General features: G+C 38.5%; 1 protein-coding gene across 4 annotated transcripts in view; it reads right to left on the bottom strand.

Annotated features, from left to right (window-relative positions):
- Positions 1 to 26,578, bottom strand: part of TASP1 (taspase 1) — a 121,510-nt gene that overhangs the window by 32,469 nt on the left and 62,463 nt on the right. For all 4 annotated transcript variants that reach the window (XM_075203954.1, XM_075203953.1, XM_075203952.1 and 1 more), the window contains one exon: positions 15,633 to 15,711. In XM_075203954.1, coding sequence (XP_075060055.1) covers positions 15,633 to 15,711 — 79 coding nt within the window. The remainder of the gene's footprint in view (positions 1 to 15,632; positions 15,712 to 26,578) is intronic.

Below are 26,578 nucleotides of genomic sequence, written 5' to 3'. Positions count from 1 at the left end.
TGCCAGACTTCTTCCACCTTACGTGAGGACCTGTTGGTGTGGATGGAGGATGAGCGCACCCACAGCGTACATATATACGATAGTGATCTAATCCATTTCAATAGGATTAACATTGTGCATTGCGCTCGTTTTAGGGATCCACTATGCAACTAATAGGCTATTTAGTAGTGTGCGACCAGCTTAAAATTGTGATAAAGTTTGTTATAATATTCCTTTTGGTATTTATTTGCTATCATACACCTGTGTCATTACCAGAACATCTCCATTTTATCTTGATAACACGGATACATTCATTGTTACAATATTTGTTGCATATAAGTCAAAACAAGTAGATTTTCTACCTAAAGGAGAACTAAATCCATTTCTAATGGTCAACATTACACACATTATTACGTAAATGAACAAGTAATATAATATAATATACAGGGCTCCAAATCACCATCTTTAAGTCTCCACACTAACCTTGCTGTTTGTAGAACTGTCTCAAATTAGAAAAAAAAAACCTACGTGGATCCTATAAAATTATTTGTACTAAATACCTTTCAACTTCCTAATCTGCAATTCCTCTGCGTAAGCACAATTTCACAATTAAATGAGTTATTCAATGGGCCCGGCTACGTAAGTAATGTGAACTGTTGATAAAGTGGGGGAGGAACAGTAGGCGCAATTACTGGTCTCTTGGTAAAAGTTTCTCTTTCATTGAAGTATTTAAAATTTTTGTTCGTTTTTAATGTAAAACAAACATATGAATTTAAAAAGTCATAATATTTTTACTTATTTGACTCTCGCTAGTTCTGGGATTTCATGCATATAAAACTTCTAACAGTTGAGAAAATAAGTGTGGGTTTGAAAATGTATAGTGCATTTGTAAAAGATGCCTGAAAAACCACAAATCACCAGGTATGAGGGGGCAGAAAAAAGAGTACAATTCCTGCTACATTGTAATTTAAATCATTAAGCCAGACAGACTGATCCGTAACTATTGCTCTAAGTCAATGACCTATTTACATAAAGCCCCTTTAAATATGGCCTCCCGTTTTTGTAATGTCAGAAACAGTTAAAGCCACATTACAAGAATTTTAAAGCATAACATTCCAACCACCAGTATATTAGCCGAGCCTAGCAGAACCACAACAAAAGATTCAAAAAGCAGCATGCTATGAGGCGTAGCCCATATATTAATTTGGAAGCCGACAATGGAAAAAAAATTGCCAACACAATGCAAGAGGACCTGCCAAACACTGGAATTAAAGCACTACGGTCTTCCATAGATATGGATAACCTTTACAGCTGATGGTCCTAAAGTGGCTGAATTGAAAATAACTTATGGAGTAGGGCCTACTAGCAGCATGTCAGGGAGAAATTATTGTAGCTCTCCTTCTTTTGAAGGACTCTGCTTTTAACTCAGGAAATTAGAAACAGGAGTGCCAGAGGGCATACACATCCAAGGCTGTACACTGGAACACACACGTTTTCAATTACAGAACATGAAAGGAACGTCTGATGAACGAAAAAAAAATAAAAAAAAATGAAACCCAGTCTTCTTTCTGGGAGCCATATGCAGTGAACTTTGGAAATCTGACATCAGCTCTAAGCTGGTTCTTACTTACTCCTGAGTCAGGTTATGCTATAGAAGTTGGCCCCAGATTCCTCCACAGTTTTCACTACTGATGGAGAGCTTAGATACTACAGAAGAATCCAGCTTAGTCAGCAACTTTCAAGTGAAGTTCTTGAGCTTGAACAATGTGGTTAGGGAAGTTTGTAATATTGGGCCTGAAAATATAAACTAGGCCAAACTGTATCAGATTCAGATTGTCCAAGCTATTCTCAGAATAGAAACTGTGGACAGCAAACTTGTTTAGTTTTGCTACAGGATACACAGAACGGCAATCAGGTATTTTATTAATTGGCTGGAACCTCATTACTGGATACTCTTACAGTATGCCGAGGTACAATATTTTCCCATTTGGGCTACATTCCACTATACACATTTCCATTAAAACCAACTTCCTAGGTGGTTACTTTTGGAAGTTATGCAAACGAGATTTAGTAATCAAGTACACCAATATAATTAGGAAAAGAGTTGAACGTATTCTGTTAATTTCAGGCAAAAACTTGTTTCTATAAAGATCCTTAAATGTTTAAGTACCTGTCAATTAGCTGCTGCTGACACTTTACCAATACAATCTTCCCTGATATCAGATATTCATTAGGGGTGAGGTAGTGTGTTGCTCAATGAGCAAGCAGCAGTTGTATGCTAAATGTGACATAACATGATTCTGGACTCCCACTGATTGCCTCCTATGTCAAGGATGAGGAGTGTTTACCCACAGGTATATCTGTTCATTCTCCAATGACATTAACAACTGACTTAGTTTCTGAAAAAGGTATTTGCTTCTGGAAGCTTAAACCCTTCTGGCTATCTTTAATGGGAGATGGATCAGAACGGATAGGCATGTGGGATAGATACCCTGGCACTAATACGCCAATTATGAATCTGTGCACTCTTTTGGATGCCTATCAGCAGGGTAGCAGGATTAAAACACATTTTCCAGGTAACAAGAACAAACGTGTCTTAATCTAGAATGTATGCATTATTACCGTTAATGCGGTAATTTCAATGCCGGTAATAGGTTTAACGCTGTGCTACTTCGGGGGGGAATTGATTTCATACTGAATAACCTTTTTGCTTTTCACCAGGCATGCTCAATATGCCTCAGTAGATAAAAGTGGCAATTTTGTGGCATGTCTGGCTAGAGCAGAATTATCAAATAGGACTGTCCCAGCCACAATGAACAATCAAAATACTAAACGATTTACAGATGTCAACATTTTCTATGATTTTTTATTAACAATATACATCTCAGGCAAATTACACTAATTATCAGTTGCTGAAATACTTATATGCAATAAGTGTAACCCAAATTATCCTCAGACTCCATGCAATATCTTGATACCCCCATTACAGAAAAGGAAATATATGCTGCGATTGCATCATTCCCTAATAACAAAGCTCCAGGATTGGGTGATATTCCTCTGGAATTATACAAGAAATTCTGGCAGTATTTTATTCTTAGGCTTATTGATCATTTTATCCAGATGGCGTCTAGAGAGACTTTATCACTTCCAGGTCAGATGCATTCATAATAGTAACCCCTAAACCTGGTGAAGATTAACTGTCCCGAATCTTACCGACCGATTTACATTCAAGCCACTGCTGCCCATTAGGCTAAATATAGTTATAAACAGATCATCCACCCAGACCAGATAGGCTTTATGCCCTGTACATCCATAACCTCTAATCTTAGGCAACTATATACCCATCTACAAACGTCACATGACATGGGTGATGAGGCAGTGGTTACATTATTATTATTATCATTTATTTGTTAGGCGCCACAAGGTATCCGCAGCGCCGCACACAGTACTAACAGTAGACTATACAGGGTGAAACCATACAGAACAATGAACAAAAAGTACCAATACTTCAGAAACTCCGGCCAGTCATATGCAGTAAAGACGGAGCGGAAGAACAGGTATGGAGACAGGAGGGGAGGCCAAGATCTGTGACTCATTGAAGTAGACATATTTGTGGAAGTTATGAGGAGTTTTGTAATGGGTCCCATATTATATTAATGGGTTAAGTTGTATTCAGCTCAAGCGACAAGAATATTTGTGATATGCCACATCCCCCTTTAAACTAGGTAGGAGCACCCAGCAGGGAGACCCTTTGTGGACTTTCTGCAGACAATACTGTTGCCTTATATGCTGATGATATGCTCCTTTATCTGACTTATCTGTATGACTCACCTGACAATCTGCTACATTGTTGAGGGATTTGGGTCTAAATTATGTCCACAACATCATGAAATATCTCAGTAGGGATTGATGTAACATCTCTTACAATGGACCTGTAATTATGGAAGTAACTTGGGACGTGCATAACTAAACACTTGTCAGCTTATTTATCGCCTACTATGGATCCAGTCATTTAATATCGATTACAGAAAAAAACCTCCCTCTCACTATATCTGCAATTGTAACTTGATTAAAAGGATAATCCAGCCTAAATGTTTATATCCTCTACAACATGCCCCAATATACATCCCTGGACACATCTTCCAGAATAGTAACAAATATATATCCTCTCTGGTATGTGGGGGGAAATGGCGGAGATAATTAAAATGATTACATTGTGTAGCTCTAAAGCCTCAGGGAGTTTAGCACTTTCCAATTTCAAACTATACTATCAGGCTGCACAGCTAACATACCTGGAAGAATGGGCTGGAAATTCGTCAGGAGGAACCTTGAGACATTATGTGAGTGGATAGATTGGGTCTTCACTTACCCTGATACTCCTCCTATACAAACCCTGCTGCCAGGTAAGAAATCAAAGAAAATTGACCCGGTTATTAGACTAGCAGTAGAAATGTGGTCAGCCACACACAAACATTCTGGAGGAACAGGTATTGCTCTGCATACACATTTATGGAATAATGGAAATTGGCAAGTTTGAGAAGGATAAAACATGGTTTAAGTCTGAGATCACTTCAACTGGATAGATATATGTTAAATTCCATCATGTATTTCTAGTGGTATTAAAGGATATGCACAGATGTTCTTGGAAACGCGTGGTTTAAGCATGGATGTTTTTTTTGAAAATGCAATATTGAACTATTGTTTTTTTTCTTTTTTCTTTTTTTTTGCTGATATTATGTAGTCATTCCCCGGTATATGGAATAAAGATATAAAAGACAATGTGTAACATCATTATATACAGATGAACATAATTTGATTATGGTACATGATTTTGTATTGGATAAGACCATAAATGATTGAAATACTGTACTAGAGGGCACCTTTTTCTTTTAATTCTTTTACATATTTAAGTATGTATTCAATTTGATGTCAATGACCAAAGTCATCGTAGGACATGCATGGCAGAAGAAAACGCCTCTGTCCACAAAAGGGTGGCCTTGGTCAATGACACGGAGGGTCACGAACAATTCACAAACATAAGAAGATCTGGTTGCAATAGGCAAAATCATGGTATGTACTGCAGCCTCAAAAAAGAGGAGCTTGATTGATTGGCTCTCGGAGGGTCCAACCCTGCGCAAGTCTCTATAGTTTGCATAATATTTGATGTGATGCGTTACATACATAATGATGTTCTCTATTTTATGTTATAAATCTGTCAGCTAACTCACTTCAACTTTATTTTTCACATGTTGTCTATATTAAACCTATACATGTGAATTCCTCAGAAGAATTGAATAAAAAGAGACTTCTTTAAAATCCATCATTTAATTTTTGTTAGTGGATGACCAATATGATATCAGATATTCTGTACAGCTTAAACTTGTCATAATATAAGACTCTAGTACAAGATCTCCAGTCTAACTTTAGTTAGACCGTAGGTGTAGCCAATCTGAACCTGATGGCGCGACTACTGGTAAGCGATTACCAAGCTATGGCTTTATAGTACTGGTACCTAGGGTACGTTTCTATTTGGGTATTGTTTTACGTTATATGTTGTAACTTTAGTTAGACCAAAGGTGTTGCCAATCTGAACCTGATGGCGCAAGTTTTGACTTCTGGTAAGCGATTGCCAAGCTATGGCTTTATAGTATTGGAACCTAGGGTACGTTTCTATTTGGGTATTGTTTTACGTTATATGTTGTAACTTTAGTTAGACCGAAGGTGTTGCCAATCTGAACCTGATGGCGCAAGTTTTGACTTCTGGTAAGCGATTGCCAAGCTATGGCTTTATAGTATTGGTACCTAGGGTACGTTTCTATTTGGGTATTGTTTTACGTTATATGTTTGTGTTTTTCAACATGCAAATTTTTTCAATAAATATACATGATTTAAAGAGAAAAAAACCCAAAAGTAATAATAATAATTATTATTTATAGATCACATTACTCCCAATATGACCTAAAGCACTTTACATTGTTGGAGAAGGTGAGGCAGCCATCTTGGGGATGCTCAGCTACTACTCTATGGAATCATTCACATCGGTACGATACTACATGAATGGTATTAATCTCAATGATGGGCAAAAGGCAGCCCTCATAGGATTTACCTGTGGCCCCTAGATCCTTCCTGCTTTATTGTCAGATTTGTTATTATAGCTTGATGATATGTTATTGCAGACATGTGTCTCATTCTTGTGAAATGTACAGTTTTAACTTATTGCTGAGATTAAGGGTATTATGCAGCCCTTTAGGTTAGAGGGCAAGAAGTGTGTCAGGTTGCCTATCACTGGTATAAATTGATCACTGGGTGTTAGCGAAACCAGAAGGTAATAGTAACAATACATCCCATATGCCTACTGCTTCCCTGCTTCATTCTAAAGACTAGGATTACATCACCCCCTATATAATCAGGGGTGGTCCTAGCAGTTATACTCACCACCAGGGGATGGCTAGTAACTTTGCAACCAAACACAAAAGTGACCCATGCTCTTCTACTAGAGTGCCGTAATGAAAAAATGTATTATTTTTAATAAAATGTTATATCCTTGATGGATTGAAGGCTCCTGTTTCACTTTCAGCGCTCTGCAAAACATTGTAATTTTCACTTTGGCAGTGAAGGGGTGCACCACATGGCAGTGCAGCGATATCTGGAAATAATAAAAGTGCAGAGACAGCGTCTCCTTCTCCATTTTGGAGACTTACCTCTGGATGCTTTATACCCTGTCAATAGACTATGGCCGGTAAAACATAACCGCCATCTAGTATATAAAATACACAAAAAAATTACATGTAATGTAAACTAGGAAGCAAACTATAATTTGTGTATTTTATACAGTAAAGGTCTGTAATCTTTTTTTCTATCAGTTTGTTAACTATAACCAGTCTTTTTCTGAAATATGGCAAAAGCCAAAAAGCAACTGGTAAATTATTATTAGAGATAGAAATAAAGGGCAAACATCCCACCAACTATATCAGTGTTTGTTAAACCTGGTTCTTGGGACCCCTACCAGTGCATGTTTTCCATATCTCCTTGCTGGAGCACAGGTGTATTCATTACAGACTGACACATATCCACAGGTGGTATGATTATTTCCCTTGTCACCTGGAAAAGCTGCACTGTTAGGGGTCCTGAGGACTGGGTTTGAGAAACATTGAGTTATATGAAATATTAATTTAATTTGAAACTACTACTATTTACTTACTACTTTAAAAAGCAAACTCTCTCTACAATAGCTACACACATTTTTCTGGTTTCCATAGAAAAAAAACCAATTGGATCAAAATTGTATTGTGTAATTATGTATTATTGTAGCTGTCTGTGTATTGTGTAATACTGTTAAATGTGTACTCTGTGCTGCAGATCATTTAATAAAAGATAATAACAATAATCTATTATCAGCCATACACTACATACACACAAATACGATGCGGAGCATCACATACACTAAAATGGAACACTAAGATGGGAATTCAATTAGCCACAAAGTGTCTCCAGAACGTTCGTGAGACACTTTGCTCATTTTTCCTTGCACCAATCGTGCATAACGGCAATTGAATTCCCCCCAAAGGATTCAAAATAACATACCACAGCGTAACGCAAGTTAAACGCATATATAGGAGTTTGTATGTTCTCCCCGTGTTTGCGTGGGTTTTCTCCAGGTGCTCCGGTTTCCTCCCACACTCCAAAAATATACTAGTAGGTAAATTGGCTGCTATCAAATTGACCTTAGTCTCTCTCAGTCTGTGTGTGTGTGTGTGTGTTAGGGAATTTAGACTGTAAGCCCCAATGGGGCAAGAACTGATGTGAGTGAGCTCTCGGTACAGCGCTGCGGAATTAGTGGCGCTATATAAATAACTGGTGATGATGATGATGATATAAAGACATAAATATGTATGGTTTAATTTGGTACTGTCAGTTTTATTTTCACATCTGTTTACATGTGGTTAACTTGTGTTAAAAATACATGTCAAATGCACAATTTTAACACTGGTAGGTCAGTAGCTTTAAAATGCAGAAAGTCATAACTGAAGATACTGTGTAAATCATACTACACAAATACTTAATTAGCATTCACTAAAGAACAAAATAATGAAATTGCTATAGTTTTATGAAGCAGCATTTACAGATTTAGACATTTCAAATAATAAACAAGTGTAACTTCAAAGGGCAGATTGTGTGTTTAATTTAAGCAATTTGCAGCGTTAAGAAGCTGATGTTACCCCCATAAAAATAAATTATTCCAGTAAGGACTTGCAAGTCGCACCTAAGAGTTTAGGAATATACTATAACAATATTTGTGTTTCGCTGAAACAACATGATCATTTATGAGCAATGGAGACAGACAGCCCCAGTCCCAGATTTATTCACTTAGTGTTTATGCTTGGTCTACACTGCTGCATAAAACACACACTTCAATAGCTCCAGGGCTCCAGCACAGGAAAGTAAAACCGTTTCGTTGTCATAGAATAAAATAAGAATTTTTGAGGATCTTCATTGTAGATTGAATTATTTCATGCATTTAAAGTATTTGACTGGTAAATACATTTAACTAAGACCTATCACAGCTCCCTGTAAGTGTTAAAGTAGACCCATTGCCTACCCCCACTGGACGCAGCGAGTTTGTGGACTGAATCAATATTTAGTCCATTCATTTACTAGGAACCAATTATATCACTGAGGTATGAGGTACTTTCTCCTCGTGTCACATTGTTCACAGTGAATTGTTAGCTTGAATATTAGTTTGGTTAGAAAACACAACACAAGTGCCCAGTTATAGCTGACTGAGGATTCTTTATCAAACATTTTCTAATTTCTCATGTAGTATTGGAGAAAGAAAACAATAATAAACAAAAGCTAATCTTGCATCTAGCTATAACTTTAAATTTAGAACACATGCTTAGGGGTAGATTAACTAAAACTTTAATAAAAACGAAAAGTGGAAGTGCTGTCCATAGCAACCAATTTGATTTGCATGTGCCCCTCCAGCTAAACCAAGTTGCCCATCACTGATCTAGTACATTCTAGAATTTACTAAATCAGTGATGGGTAACTTGGTTTAGCTGGAGCGGTACCTGTGAATCGAATTAGTAGCTATTAGTAGCACCTCCACTTTTCCTTATACATTAAAACCTGAAATATTAACGCTATTGGACAATTAAAAATTCCAAAAATCATCCTCCTCCGGAGCCCGACAAATAATCCTTTATCGTGCTAAACAGGAAAAAAAACTTCCCCCCCTTCTCTAACAGCCCTTAAAATACAAATCTGCCATGTCGCAGCCATGGAACAGATTACCTATTACCTCCATGATAGAGGCCATGTTTTTAACCAGGTTTGGGCTCCATGGCAATTTGTAGAAAGCTTGCGTCCCCCTAACAATTAGCCCCGTGATGAGGACCCATGTGTGGTAAACACGGCTCCCTCATACGCTTTGCTCCCTTACCGCCTTCAGTCATCTACACACTTCTCCACCTCTTGAGCTCTTTCATATCCCTGCTTTGTGGTCTTCCCCCCGGTCTTTTCCTCTTTAGTTTACATATTACACCGACTTAATTGCTTCAATTTTTGAAGGATAGTTTCTCCTTAAGATGTTCATTTTCTGTAAAGATTAGATCTACTGGACCAATAGTTCTCTTTATGTTAAATATATCTTTCGAACAAACATTTTCAACAACACTTTGTTCTCCTGTTATGTACAGGGGTGCCCGGAGGTGACTGGATTTCGGTATAAATGCTTTCTCCATGTTTGACAAAAAACAAGCTGCATGATGATCAGACTGAGTATTTCAAAATAGCTGTGTCATATGTTTTTACATGTACATATGTGCACTGCAAAACAGTTGCCTTCACGGTGTGCAACGGAATAGGACACTTTAAAAGCCTCCTGTTACTATTTTAGCCTTCCGCCACTACTAATACTCTGGGCTAATTTCTGGTCTTCAACTGCTGATAATTCTGATGTTGCCAATCTAAACGATATGTACCAAGGTGCATCAAATCTATAATCGCAGACTGCTGTATAAATAAAGAGGCATTTGACTCAGACTTCCCAGAAACAAGAGGGTGTACCATAAGAATTCAGAGTAATGGTACTTGTATAAGGGAAGTCCCTAAAACAGCTTTTATATCAGCCCCTTGGTGACCTATGAAGGGAAGAAAATCCCTGGTTCTACAGGGGAAAGTGATCAAATTAAAAAATAGATAAATGGGAAAAAAAAAAAAACAGCCCAAAAGCGTAAATCCTAACTCACAAAACCCTAATGTATCATAGATCCCCATTTGGAAAATAAGGACAAAACATGCCTTGATCTATTTATATAGCTGAAGTCATCATCATCAGCTATTTATACAGCGCCACTAATTCTGCAGTACTGTACAGAGAACTCACTCACATCAGTCCCTGCCCCATTGGAGCTTACAGTCTAAATTCCCTAACGTACACACAGACAGACTGAGAGAGACTAAGCTCAATTTTGATAACAGCCAATTAACCTACCAGTATGAATTTTGGAGTGTGGGACGAAACTGGAGAACCCGAAGTAAACCTACGCAAACATGGGGAAAACATACAAACACCACATATAAGGCCATGGGAATCGAACTCATGACCTCAGTGCTGTGAGGCAGAAGCGCTAACCACTAAGCATGTCCAGATTCGTCTAGATTCATTTTTAAATGAGATGCTGCCCCATCTTGTTGCAAACCACTCCCCTTTTGCCACCAAAATAAACTGAACTGATGACAGGTTTGCTTTAATAAGCCCTAAACCAGCTGATCTGTAAAGGAGCACAGATCCTCTAATGTCATCTCGGCCCACTAGAAGCAATGATATGATAACCTACTAAAATGTGAATTGCCAATATGCTCAAAGGACTCAGTGATCCAAGTCAGTGACTTGGTACAGACAGTGTCTTGTGTCTTCTTAGAAAGATATCAGTATCTAACTAGCACATTTCCTGTGTAGACAACGCTTGTTTGACATACAAATAAAAGTAAAACAGAGCAGTTCTCCAAACACTTTTCAGGGTTAGCTCTTTATTAATGTAGAATTTCTCCAAAATGTTATAAAAATACAAAAGTTGTTTTTTGTTTTTTTTTTTACATTTAAAGTCATAATTCCTGAATATAAAATCAATACCATGCCACTGACGAGAATACGGAGCATTCTGCAATTGTTTTGCAATTGCTTCAAGTTCAGCCATCACTCACATGATGGTAAACTTAGTCATGATGAAGGGTTATTAAGAAGTAGGCAAATCCCTCATGGGAATTTCTCATTAACCTTCTTTTACATCTCTTAATTATATATCCCTTCTCTTTCAATTTGAAGCTAGAGGTCTTAATTTAAAGATAGTACCCACATCCTCTTAAAATCACTGCCACATTAAAAAGAAAAGAACTCTGACAAAGAGAACTCCAATTTAGTACCACAAACCAATATACTTATCCCTTAGCAAGCAGATGGTTAAGCCACACAATCATCATTCTGGCTTTAACATTTGCTTGGATCCCATACTTTGTGTTTGTGCGTACTTGATAAAAACCCAGTGTAAACAAATGATGTGACCTGGATACAAATATTTTGCTTCATATGTTCCGGAACAATGCACAACTTCTCTTTCAGCTCAATCCAGGGCTATATTTTATTATTAACTGTATGTATTGGACTTTCAATAGTGATCACATAAGTACAACACAAAGAACATAATAAAGTAACATAAACAAGCCTTTACCTTGCCTGTATCTGATTTTACATTGTTGATCCTTAAACAACAGTAACAAGCAGACTTTAAAAGACAAGTGCCAACACACATTTAGAATATATGAACCAAGGAGATTGTAAAACGGAAAGGTGAAAAGCAAAAAACAAAATAAGAAATAAAGCTGAAAATTACAGTCAGCTGAAAATGCTCCGTGTAGATAGCAGCAAAAAATGTAAGGTGCTTAAAACAGCTATTCTGTTACAGCATCTCAGTGAGCTTTATTACTTCATCATCATCTTACTTATATAAGTGCCGCACATTCAACAACAAAAAATAGTAACTTCAAATATTTGATAATAGATGCAATGTATCTATTAAGCAATGAATGTATAAAATTATTCCTGATAATTTCTACAGTGGTACTCATAGGGCTGCATGCAGAACTCCCAATTTAGCACAGTTCCATAGTTTTCCTCTCTCTTCCCAATAATCCCTTTATTTCCTCCCAAAGATCTCCTATAAATGTTAAGGTGTGATAATCCTCTTACAATACAACAGCGTGAGACATGGCCTAACAGCAAGAGACATGGTGACATCATTGAGGGTGGACATGATGTCACTGGGGGCGTGACCAAGTCCAGAAAGCACCAAAATCAGGGACAAGTATTAGAAGATAACTCCCTGAGTATGCTCATTGGTTGTAAAGATGCATAATATAAAGTTATATCTAGCATATACATTAACTTGTGCTAGGATAATTAATCCCTTCAATTAGCACAAAAATTATACAGATTGTTTCTACAGTGATAAAGCAGAAAAACCAGTGCTTTTGTTTCTACATAGTTTTGGTGACCATCTAATCCAGTGGATCCCAAACTTTTTCAGTTCAAGGCATCTTTAGGGTCTCCATAATTTTTTTAAGGCACCCCTAAGCCAAAAAACTTACCAAATACTCCCCCGCCTTGCTTACCACCAGCCCTGGCCGTGGCACCCCAAGGAGCCGCGGCGCACAGTTTGGGAACCACTGAACTAATCACTAATGTAAGTGTGTTGGTTGTCATATTTTTAAGACATGTTAACAATATACAGTCTAGAATATAATTGGGAATTTTTTACTGTACACAATTACAAATAACATTACAGGTATTCACAGTAGCATCTGCATTGCCTACAACATACAGGCACAAGAAGAGTATAATGCTGGGTTCCTGGAGCAGTTATATGAAGAGTGCAGAAAGTGGCAATTGTTATTTGACCTGATGGTAGAATGATTGCATTTGGAGGCAAATTGGCACATAAGTGATAAGTAAAACTGCACAGATGTAAATGTCTGGCACTTAGGCTGAACAAGCGGATCACAGGATGCAGTGCAGTCAGTCAACGGTTACTGGCACACAAGTGAATACAGGCATCGGACAAGCAGAATTATGAACCATCAGACTGGATTTTTTTAAGGTACAGTAAATGCTTTATGCAAAGAATGGACAGATCTCGGTCACTATGACAACTACAAAATGCACCCGTTTAGAATGGAGTGTGTCCTCTTCTGTGCTCCCTCTTTCCCCTGTAAAATAGAATGAGTTGAATTGACGGTTCAGTGCTTTTTCCAGGGACCATTAGAGTTGGCTCCTAGTGATCTTACTACATTAACAGCACAGTGGGTCATAACACTATTTCTAACTTGTGCAATCATCAGTAATATGTTCTAATGTTTGCTGGAAGATGCACTGGAGAAAGGCGGTAGCCAGAGCAGATTGCCTAAAGTGGTCACTGGCAGGTAAACTGGCGGTGCAGGCTGATAAATGGAGTGATGGAGCACATGTGGTTATGTATAATATATGGGACTTATATGCCTGCCATTGTTAGGAATGATGCTATGTAACCTACTAACATATCAGCGCCCAACCTAAAAATATTTGAGCTGTTCATAAACTGTTCATTGCAAACTGTTGGCTCTGACTCCTTATTTGTGGGGAAATTAATCCAGGGAGTATATGGAGTATATTAACTAAACTGCAGGTTTGGAAAAGTGGAGATGTTGCTAATAGCAACCAATCAGATTCTAGCTGTCATTTATTTAGTACATTCTACCAAATGACAGCTAAAATCTGATTGGTTGCTGTAGGAAACATCTCCACTTATTTAAACCAGCAGTTTAGTAAATATACCCCAGGCCTCTTTTAGACCCATGTGTGGTAATTTGAAGACAGCTGGTACTATAAATAACCAATAGAGGCAAAATCCACATATATGTAGCCAGAATATTACAGATAAGTTTATAGAATGGTACAGAACGACCTCTTGGCCATAATGTCTTGTGTATTCTAATTTGTGCGACCATTAAAAAAAAAAAAAAAAGTGGCAGTCAATAGTCTGGTAATGCTTAGTAATTCCAGATGGTCATTTACTCATATTGGAAATTTGGATATCTGATGGAATATCAAGAAAATGACAATTATTCTGAAAAATTATTTCTTAGCACATTGTTTTGCAATATACACAGATTATTAAATATATTTCAAGATAAGAGATTCTTGATTACCATACCACAATAGAACAGTAATATACAGAACTCTTAACTGATTGATGATCTGTTTTTAAAAGATGTATTTAATTTGTAACATTTATTACATCATGCTTATTATACTCCATAAAGTCTATCACATAGGTACAGTTATTTCAATACAGAACATTTGAATGTTTAACATACTATTGTAGCAATGAAACCCCTCCCCCCAAATAACATCACAGTGGGTTCCATGTTTCAGAGAAAACACCCCTCTGCTAGCATTGATAAAGGTTCGTTCTCCAGGGCTCAATATCAGAGAAATGCATATAAGCTTTCATAATGCTGAGTGCATGATTGCCGCGCTTCGTTTGCTTATTCGTTCACTGTATTAATTTGAATACTTTCAGCCAGAAACATGGTGCCCCCCATAATTCTGCCACTTAGAAGGTGGGGGGGGGAGGGGGTAAGGGGTTCATTACTATACTAATAACATGTCATATGGCAATTATATTCGCCAGTTTAGAGCAAACTGTTCCACAATCACAGGGTGTGTAGGCTTCCAGAGACCACATGGTGAAAACATTGGTTGGCTGTAGGCCACAATTGTGTCCAATATCATTCGTCATCAACTGACTGATCACAGATTAGCCCATTGTGGTTCGTCATTTTACCCAACTACCGAAGGGTTGAATACGAAATGTAGACAATGGAAATGTCGACAGTTTTCTTGTCGACATGACAATGTCGGTAGGCTAAATGCAGACACTTTCATTCTGATAACAGCTTCAAAACATGAATAGCGTGATTGTAGACAGTCACACTACAGACATTACAAGAGCAATCTTGGCTATACATCCACAGGACCCGCAGTCAGCACAGGTTTGGATGACCCACCGGCATTGCTTCTTTAATGTAGACAGTGTGAGTTGAAGTGTTGACATTTAGCCTGCTGACATTTCCATTGTCTACATTTCATACCCAACCCATTTAGCCTGTCGACCTTTTCATGTCGACAGGATTAACTACTGGCATTTCCATTGTCAGAAATGTGACCGCTTCACCTACCAAATACCCATGTGTGCGGACAAATAGGATACAAATTGAGTCCCTCTGCAATCCTGCAGAATGCCAGTAACAATGTATGTGACCGGATTTATCATCCGCCGCAACAAATTGTAAACCACAAGCTGAATTTTCTCGAAGATTGCAACAGAAATAACAATAAAAAATATGAAAAGGGAACAAACTTTAAAAGATTCAAAGCAGCTGTCACATTTACAAATATATTATTCACAGTAAAGTAACAAGGGTATAAATAGAAAAAGTACTTATACAGGAATAACCCTCTGCAAAAAATGCCTATGTGGCACACACATGTTCTGGTTTACTCATTCAGCTGGAGAAGTAGCAGTAAGTAATCATGGAATGGAAGCAGTAAATACCTGAAGTACTCACAGCTGTAGAATAAGGGTTGTGAACTCCAGTGTTTTCAGCCCAGCAGCCACATCCATACAGAGCAGCCTGTAAATAAGACAACTGGAGTTAGGTTGTAATGTCGTGTTTGTAAAAATATTATATAACAGAAACTGATCACAAATCTATTCCCACCGATACAATAGTCAACCAAGACGATCACTTTTTACTCAACTATCTCTTGTACAGTATTATAAGGTTGCTAATATATCAATTAAAAGGCCACAAAATAAATTTGCTTAATGTTAATGTGAAATATAAATGGTTTATCTGCTTATGCAACATTTTATTATGAGCAGACTCCATCAACTTGGTTTAAAATACACCATTAGTTTACACACAGTGTAGGCAGCCAGTTGTTGAACTCGTTAGGAAACCGTAACATCATGAAGGTAGGAAGTGACAGAACGATAGAATGCATCATCTATGTTCTCTTCACATTGCTTCAATTGTAACATTGTCTGCAGTTTACACAAGCACGCGATGCAACGTGTTCATGCTTGTATATGCTCATTAAGTACAAAGTACACTGTGCTGCAGAGAAGCTTTGAGAACACACTTTGAGCATAAAGATTTTGTCTACTCTTTTACCAGTCATTATTTTTCAGCACCTGTGTGTATAAGCTCTAACAAATTAGATGGGTAGTGGTCAGATGGTAAATGAAAGATTAAATCAATATAGTTATATGTACTAAATTAACTAATGTATTTAGTTCACATTCACAAACAACCAAACGGTCCATTTATTATTACCAGTACCAGTTGGAAATGTATCAAACACTACATCCAAAAAATCAATCGATGGAATCCAATACTAGTAATACGCTATTGTTATAGGATCATTGTTTCAGGAACAAAGTCTATCTTATGACACCTGAAGAAATCAAACTGTATATAGAGGGCAATTAAACTTAAATATTGTGTACTTTATCCTTATAGTATATTATATTAGCAGTTTCAGTCTGATATTTCTTTTCACGGACACTCATCTTACTTATCCCAGTTACAAGTCATGGGATGAAAAGTGTTTTTACGCAGGGGAATCTGGTACACATCTGATGCCAAATAAATAACATTTGACTGAATGTTACCTGTCATGAGAAAAAAAAAAATCTACATTCTTTTTACAGCACTTTATAACTCAAGAGAAGCTGCTGCCATTAATGAATATTTTCAGAAAAATATAGGACAATGACATTGTTATATCCATAAACATGCCGGTGCTTGACTATAGGACACCATTCTGGTGGCTCCTAACATTGACCTTTCTAGATCTCCCACAGTCCTCTAATAAATGTCATTGCAGTTTAAATACAAATATAACAACGATGGAAGCACAATATAGGAAACCGCTCAACATTGCAGGAATTTTATTAAATTAAAAGTAATTAAAACCTTAGACTCAACATTTTACAGAGAGATTTCACCACATTCTCAGGAATATGAGTATTGGACAGACAGGTGGGGGGGGGGGGGGGGGGGGGGTCAAAGGGATTACTGCCTCGTTAGAATGTTTGAAACTGTACCTAGGTACATTGGTTTACATTTACCTCATTCTCACACACTAGCATCTCCATTGCACATACGGCTCATACTGTACTTAAGAAAGTAATGCCTAAATATATAAGATTAATGCCCCACTGCAGAGCCATTTTAAAGGGTTAGTTTTTGGGCAGACACTATGAATTCCATTTTCTTGCATTCCTAGAGCGACCATCCCCTTTGTGGGATATTCCATGCTGATAGAAGCTGAGGCAGTGTCTTTTCTCCCACTCCCCAAGAGCGAACCGAGCAGCTACTTAAGTCGATTATTAAGACATTGCTGTCCGATGAGGCCGTAGTATGCTCCCGAGGATGACTCAATAGCGGATGGGGGAGTACAGATGGGACTTACACAATGATAAAGTTAAAAATTAAAATAAACCCCAAATCTAAAGGAGTGGTTTAAAACGATAGATCTTTAGATCATGACCATGGACGATTTTACCATGTCTAGCCAGAAGAAACTCTCAGAATATACACCAATAGGGGGCAAAAGGGTTCCGATGGCTGAAGTTTAAAGACTCTCCCTCTTCTCGCTCTCTTGTGGAATGGGACCGATATCCCTTTGTTCCATTTAGACAACTTGGACCTGTTTCTATAAGGGGGGGGGGGGGGGGGGTGAGCTACTTCCATATACTTTTGACGTCTCTTTCTTCATTTACTGATATATGTTTGTATTTTCTTTATTGTTTATTTTCCTGTTTTGCAATATTAAATATAAAAAATGTTTTTAACGATGGTTTGCTTTATTTGTTTTAGAATATATTATCGCACTTTGTTGTATATGATGTTTCTCTCCTCAATAAAGAAAGATTATACTAAAAAACATTTTTAAACAAAAAAAACGAGCAAGATATTTTATTGCTACATAAAGCAGAATCCTATTAACTTTTAAGAATAAAAATATTCCTCTACTCAAAAAAAGGACAGATTACTATTGGCGATGGGGAGGACAAAACAAGTTAGGCTCAGGACTCAGGAGCCAGTCTGTCAATTGTAGCATCCAGGAACTTTGTGCTTCTATTGAAATCAATATAAATGACTGTCAAAAGTTAGGCACCAGCCGTACAGTTTTAGGTGCACTGGTTTGGTACCAACCAGCAGAATTATTTTTCACTTCAAAGGCTAGTCTAAGCATGCACACAGGAATGTTATTACATTCTTAATATGTGTAGGATAGGTGTGTAGTCTGTAGTGACAGTCCCGGTTCGTATTTTATTGACCTAGCATTCCATCTAAAGCAGCATAAGACAAACAACTAATAAAAAGACGCTAATAACAAGTGCATGACAAATGCGTTGTATTTGACATACATTTTCAATGCTTTCTTTGCCTCTTGTATATTTTAACATAAAAAAACCCTGCTATAGTAGCGCCAGTGGGTACCTAGCCTAAGCCATAAGACGTTCATGTGAAAGGTTTTTCAAACGAGATCACAAATGCTGCATTCCACGAATACACGCTTCGAGCCACTAGAGGGAGCCTCCCATGCATACAGAGACTAACTTAACAAGGCTTGAAGACTAAGCAAGTAACAATGAACTCATGGCAGAACAACATGCATAATCTCAGTTGCTTTCTGGAAGTCTACCTTTAAATAATAAATGCAGACTAAATAGTATTCACATAAATGTAATTATATAAATGCAAACATGGCATGCATTTTATATTTGGAAAACGAAAATGTTCTCTTCACGATATATAATATTCAATATGGAATTGGGGGATGGAGGTTGGGCTTACACAATAATACTAAAATAAAGGGCATTTGGGCATCAAATTAAATGATATGTAAGAAAATCATATTATATTGCTACAAATAAGTAGAAAAATAAATTACTTTTTTTAAAAAATAAAAGCGTCCTGCTATTCAAAATATATGACATTTCATTATTAGCCACAAAATACCAGACAAGGGAGACTTCTGCACTCTGTGATTTAATAAGCAGGATGAACCGATGCCATATTTATAGAGCCACTTCATGTAAAATACAAGATGATTGAATATGAAATGACATCCTTTGACATGACAGAACACAAGATGTTTGAGCAAGCCACTATCCTCTTCTTAGACACGGTAGTTTCTGGACTGTGAAGACATTTCCTTGTTGACTGGTAATCTCTTGTGCACATGAAAAGAATGTCTAGCATACTATGAGAACTGTATTTCAACTATATTCATTACTAATAAGCTCCCGAGACCCGTGCACACATATTTATAAATGTTATTAGTAGCTCTTGTTTCAGTTTTTGGTATGTTTTGTATTTCTCTGTTTTATTCTGTATTCACTTTTATGGTATGTTTGTGTGTAATATATATATATATATATATATAAAATAAAAGAAGGGTAGAAGAAACAGGGCGCCACAAAGTGTATTACCACAATACAATAAATACTGAAAACGGATAGAGTATGACAGAGACAGAGGCACACATAAGATATATATATATATATATATATATATATATATATAGTGTGATTTTCAAAATAGTGATCAGAAAAGACACTTGTGCCAACACACTGTAATCCCAGGTGTGATCACCACTAATGAATATTAGGCGTACCAGATATAAAACTTGTCAAGCATGTCCATGAAACTGTTAGGGTTCCCAATGATTTAGGTTGTCTCCAAATCCTCAGTATTAAAAGAAATCACTGCATAACCACTTGAATCTCCATGGTGCAATGTAATAGAAAAAACTAAAATAGTATAATACTGTATGCAACAGATTTTATTTAATAAAAGTAAGTATCAAACTTACATAAAAACAAATATAACAGGACACATAAAGGTATCTTTAAGGTGGTACTCATCTAAGCAGCATGCATTTCCCGCAGGGTAGATGACAATCAGTCCCAATAAAACTCCACAGCGGATCTCTTGCACAGGTACCCCGATAGCCTGCAGTGTACAATATACCTCAACGCGTTTCGTCCATACAATATGAAGGACTTCATCAGGAGAGAAATATACGGATATCAATACAGTCACGGAGTCCAACTTTATACCTAATATCGCCATCTTGGGACTCACGATCTGAGGCACGTTGCGTATACCCACGTTGATGTGATGACGTGCTTAGAGGCGCTGCACAGCCAGCGCATGCGTACTTGTATATTAAAGTCTCATAGATTAATGTTGTGGTAATAGATCAAAGGTCTCTTAAGACCGTGAGAACCACGAGTATAAAAATAGCGATGGGAAAATGAACCCAGGGCTAACGATAATATATACAAACAGTGTAAGTGTATCTCACTATACAATAAAGCTGGTAAACATAATAACTATTGGTAAATATAAAAATATGGTCTAATACAATCAGATATATAGCTGAAATAAAGTGCATAGCAAACAGTACATGATAACACTGTGATATACAAAGTGTATATATATTAACAAAAATAAAAAGATGTTTTTGAGCTTAACAGGTGACTCAACAATAGTGAAAACACTACAATACTTAAACTTTGATATTTGGTAGGCAGCTTCTCCTCTTTCAAGACACTTGTTTGCAAATGTCCAGTATAAAGGATTACGAAAAAAGAAAGAGAAATAATGCCACAGTAGTGTAAATCTTTACTTCAATTGTTGTATAATGCCAGTGCCCAAAATTAACTCATACCAAAATTAAATAAACAATGCGTTTATATGATCATTATGTTGAACACCACAATCTCCTTTCCCATATTAATCCAAATCCCAGGATTCTGTGCCAGGATGTAAATTAAAATTAATGTTGTGCGCTTATCTGTGACCAGCAGTCTCAGCAGGTCTCTTAGGGAGTATGTTCCAGGCCTATACAAGACGTCCCAAAGTTGATCCTACTCATATCTCTGACGCATTTCGTCTGGTGTGACTTTAGCAAAGGGTATGTGTGTGTGTAATTGTCTATCTTGTGATCTGTCTCCCTATCTATCTCATTTCTATCTCATATCTTTCGCTCTGATATCTCTTACTATTTCTCTCTCTTATATCCCTATCTATCTGTCCATCTATTTATCTATCTTTCTGAACAGATACTGCTGGGACAACAAGCTGGAATTACCCACTGATATAAAACAAAAACAAAACAAACCTGTTAGTATCCATTAAAATGTTTTATACATTGGGCATAACAGTTATTGCTGGACAAAGAACAGTCATTTATCAGCTGGCCTAGAGCCAATGTATAACATATACACCGATTAGCCACAACATTAAAACCACCTGCCTAACACTGTGTAGGTTCCCAGCTCAGATCCGTTGAGGCATGGACTCCACAAGACCTCTGAAGTTGTCCTGTGGTATCTGGCACCAAAACATTAGCATCAGATCCTTTAAGGCCTGTGAGATGTGAGGTGGGGCCTCCATGGCTTGGACTTGTTTTTCCAGTATATGCCATAGACGTTTGACCATATTGAGATCTGGGAAATTTGGAGGCCAAGTCAACACTTTGTCATGTTCCTCAAACCATTCCTGAACAATTTATGCAGTGTGGCAGGGTGCATTATCCTGCTAAAAGAGGCCACTGTCATCAAGGTATACTATTGCCATGAAGGGGTGTACTTTTGTCTGCAACAATATTTAGGTAAGTAGTAAATGTCAAAGTAACATTTTACAAACAAGTACATTCTTACAGATTAGGATCCATGAAATATGCAAAGTTAATGCCTCCATCCGTGTTGTCAATACATACTTAATCTCTACACTAGCGGCGATACTATGTGACCTGGCCAGAGGTCTTGTGTACAGTGCGAGAAGAAAAGGTAAATGGATAAATGATCAACCAATGGGTAATACATGAAATAATGCACACAGGATGATGCTGCAGCAGGGTTAAATGACTTTAGAAAATAGTAAAAACTAATGTTGCCCAAGACATTAAATAATGATCATATAGTCCTCAAACCACTGCATGCTCTCTTGGGCTGCCCCATAAACATCCTAATAAAGTAAAGCAGAGAACAAGCTTTGGAAGCGAATTACTGCAGGTGTATACACATTTACATAGTGAAGAAATAGTAAAGGGAAAAGTTAACTAGGGAGTAGCATAAGCCAAGTGTGAACAAGAAGAGTTACAGGATAAATCTTGGTGCTCAGACAGGCACCCATAGAATATAAGTCTACACATACAACTGAAGGGCAGATAGCAAGCAACAAGGGTGTCTTTATAAAAGAGGCAAACAAATGGAGTACAGGTATAAAAGTATCCAGCATGGCCAAAGAATTGATGTTTCAACCACACTAGATACACTCCTACCAATATACCCCAATATAAAGAGAAAAAAATAACAGTACTATGTGTGATCACCAAGTGGTGATATAGAACCTTTCTGTTAAAACTGTAATTTCATTATTCAATATAGTATGTGGACTGTATTAAATATACCATATTTTGTGTATTTTATGCAGGCTTTGGATACATCAAAAATGTGATTTGGTAAAAAAAAAAAAATAATTAAGCTGGAAGCTCCTACGAAAAACCAATATTTGTTTCTGTGATAATCCCCATTGTATTTGAATTTAACTCTCTAAAGTCCTCTTGCAATAATATGGGCTGCAAGTTACATTACAGGAAGCCCTTTTCTCTTAATAACAGCTGAACTGGGGGGCATGGCATGGTCAGGCATGGAGTAAGACGCATGGCTCTTGTTCTCTTGCCAAAATCCTGCTTTAAATCCTTCCTCACACACTGAAGGCACTGTATCTTTACTCCATCCCGCTTGCTAAGAGTTCCTGGTTACTTGCGTCAACTGATGGTGTGCCTGGACTACCTGCCATGGAGTTTGCACTGAGAAAAGACCCGTGACTGTTGCTGAAGCTCCCTTCCCCCCACCCTCAGGACCCCGCTGACCGTCAATTTTGAAGACCCTGTGCAGTGTTACCTGCGAGGTGATCGCGACTGTCTTCTGCGGTGGAGAGTCCCCTGATCGGAGGTCTGGCAGCCTTTGTGGTTGCTTCTGGTTCCTGTTTCATTCCCCTCCTCCTCTGGTATATGGGGCGCTGTGAGGCGGGAAGCAGCCATCTTTCTAAGTGACGGAAGAGAGATCCAGCAGTGACCGGAGGTGCGCACTCATGATCTACTCTACTGCAGTTCTGACCCCTGACCCCCGCTGCTGTGACCCGCTGCCTGCTGTCTCACTGATTGATCTCTCCAGGTGTGTGTGGTGGCTGCGGGGACTATCTGCCTCTGTGGACTGTGGGTTTGAAGACGGGGCTCCAATTCTCATGCCTCCATGACTACCCCCTTTCAATGTATATGCCGTCTTCCCGTTGATATTGAGGAGAGCTTGCCTCAGGACGTGGTTGGCTACAAGCTGTTACTTATCAAGTATATCGGCAATACAGTGGCACAATATACTACACTGCACCTAAAAGCCTGTTGCCATTGAGGGGTAATCAGACATTTACATCTCCTATATTTGTAAGCTCTTCTGGGATAGGGATGAGGAGTTGGACTATTATACCTATAACTAATCATCTGTAAACTCCTTTGGGTCCTGGGTTTGGAGTTGTGCTGTCCTCTGCTGGTACCAAGTGGAAATCGTGGATACAGGACCTGCTATAACTGTATGTGCTCTCCTCTTTATCCATCCTTCTGTAAACTCCTCTGAGCTGCGGGTATGAAGTTGTGTTGCTCTTTGATACGCCTGTGAACTGTTACACAATTCGCTGTATAAATCTCTCCACATATCTCTCTGAAAGTCTTTCTTGCTACCTTGCTCCATAGAGCTGTAACCATGAGGAAAACTAATGTCGCTAACGCGGCTGCTAAACTTGAAAAATATGCTCGAGGTTCCTCCACTTCTACATCTGCAGCGGCTGCTGGAGCCAAGAGACCCCCTGTTGCAATGTCAAACTCCCCTCCAAATGCTCCAGAAGATTCTCCCTCTATTCAGAAGGTACTACAAGCCATTACATCTTCAGGAAAAAGACTCACAGATCATATTGGGGAGATTCAGGCGGATATATCTCTAATCTGTCAAGACATGCAGAAGATGAGAGAGCGAGTGGGTGAAGCTGAGCAGCACATGATAGAAGACAATAATGCACCCATGAAATGGGATATGGCTGAGCTGACTAGAGGTTAACATCTGTAAGCAAAAAGTGTCAAATATTGAAGGGCGCCTGCGTAGAAACAATCTGCGCTTTGCTTCTCTTCCTGAGAGAGCAGAGGGCCCCAACCCTTAGAATCCTGGTAGATATATGTGTTTGGGAAGAAAGCCTTTACTGCGCAGGTTGAGCGGGCTCACCAACTTCCTCCTCAACCTCCACAGCCGGGAGCCCCGGCTCAGACTTTTATAGCAAAGCTACTGCATTATCGTGATAGAGATGTTGTGCTTCGACTGGCTCGGACCAAGGGCCCACCAAAGCATGAAAATCAACCCGTCTCAGTCTTCCCTGATTTTGCTCTGGATGTTCAGAAAAGTAGAGCCCAGTTTGTGCTGGTGAAGCTGCGGCTTCGAGACCTGCAGCTTCCGTATGCCATGCTTTTTCCTACTCGACTGAGTGTGGTCGCAGATGGCCGCACTCACTTCTTTCCTACACCCGGAGAGGCGAGGGACTGGCTAGATGGCAGGGTCCGGGTTGATCCTTGGTGAAATGGAGATCCTTAGATGGAACTGCCGCTCATCATTCAGGTCTAGGGTCGGGAGGACCCTTTAGTCTGGTGTACTAGAAAGCTTTTATTGATAATCTTGTGAATTATAGCAAGTATCTCTATATATACAGTGTGTGAGGTATATATTGCGGTAGGGTCTCTTGCTGCAAGTTAGAAGTAGATAGCTCTTCGTTAGTTGTAAATTTAGTGAGTTGTTTATGGGAACAAGTGTAGCAATGTTTTTTGATAGGTATACAGGGTGGGGATGGGATAGGAAAGGTGTTAAAAAAAAATGGTTAGAAAAAATCAGAACTAATTACGTTAGTTCTAATAATACTGCCACTTATTGAAATGTCTTCTATTCCACAAAAGATGCACCTGTTATTATTATTTATTGTATTTTCACAATGCTGTAGGCTTATATATGTTGATAACTTGCACTATATGTTTCCATGATGTACTGTTCTCACTTTTTTCTTCATATGTCCTGAGGGGGAGGGATAGTTAAATGTTATGGACTAAATGATGGGTTCCACTAGGGTGGTGAACGGGGGACTTCGATTCCTTGCCTGGAACATGCAGGGACTCAATAACAGGGTCAAAAGATCCTTAGTCGTTAAACTAAAAAATATAATCCTGACATAGCGTGCCTGGTCAAGACTCATCTGGTGGGGGCCGTGTTCTGGCCCTAAAAAAAAGTCTTGGGTGGGATGGGCTTATCATTCTGTACATTAAATACCTTCACGAGGGGTTTCGGTACTGGTTAGGAAAAATTTACAGTTTGCACTTGAAGAGGCTCCGCTGGACCCATACGGTTGATATGTATTTCTTCGGTCATTAATAGACAATTCTCCATTTGTATTCTTAGCTGTGTATATCCCCCCGCCTTTCAATTTTGAAGTGTTTAAGAAGGCCTCCAAGTTTATTGCAATCTCCCCGCATGTCCCAGTGGTTTGTATGGGAGATTTTGCCAAATTGGTAGCTGACATGGGGTTAATTGATATTTGGAGAAGTCATTTCCAGTACAAAATCTTTTTTCATGCTACTCTATGTCCCATCACACCTTTCCCAGAATTGATCTAGCATTGGTTTCTAATAGATTGGCTCCATTGGTGCAGGAGGTCAGCTATCTCCCTAGGGGCATATCTGATCACTCTCTGATCCTGCTGGTTGCTGCCCTTGTCCCAAATGCTGGTATCTGCTTCTGGAAGCTTGATCCATTTTGGCTCACGCTTATAGGGGCGGGTAGTGACCTAGTGGCTGATTGGGAGGGATTTTTCTCCGACAATGTCACAACGGCTCGACCTCCGGTTCTTTGGGATGCCTTTAAGGCATTTCTCCAAGGCACCCTCATTAACCGTGTGGAGGGTCGTAAACGATTCTCTAGAGCAGAGGAATTAAGATTAGAACAGACCTGTCAGGATTTGGAGAGGGTATATCTGACATCATGGCTATCAGCTGATCGGCTGACCTGGTTGCATACACAGAAGGCATGGACAGACTATTTGATCGATAAATCCAACCGCCGGCTTCTCTTCTCCAGGCACGCTATGTATGCATGGGGGATAAAAGTGGTAGCCTTATGGCATAAAGGCAAGGACGAAACTACAAAATAATAGTATCTCTGCCATTACTGATTGGTCGGGCACTACCCATTTTGAGACTGAACATATTGCTATTGTATTCCAAGCTTATTACTCAGACTTGTATACCTCAAGGGCAGACTATTCCGCTCTTCAATTATGATTACATGACCCAAGTACGTCTCCCTAGGCTTTCTCTGGAGAGTGT

The sequence above is a fragment of the Mixophyes fleayi genome, chromosome 3 (genome assembly GCF_038048845.1).
Source record: "Mixophyes fleayi isolate aMixFle1 chromosome 3, aMixFle1.hap1, whole genome shotgun sequence".
Classification (NCBI taxonomy): domain Eukaryota; kingdom Metazoa; phylum Chordata; class Amphibia; order Anura; family Limnodynastidae; genus Mixophyes; species Mixophyes fleayi.
The sequence above is the reverse complement of the archived record's forward strand: the minus strand, read 5'-3'. Positions and strand labels throughout refer to the sequence as shown.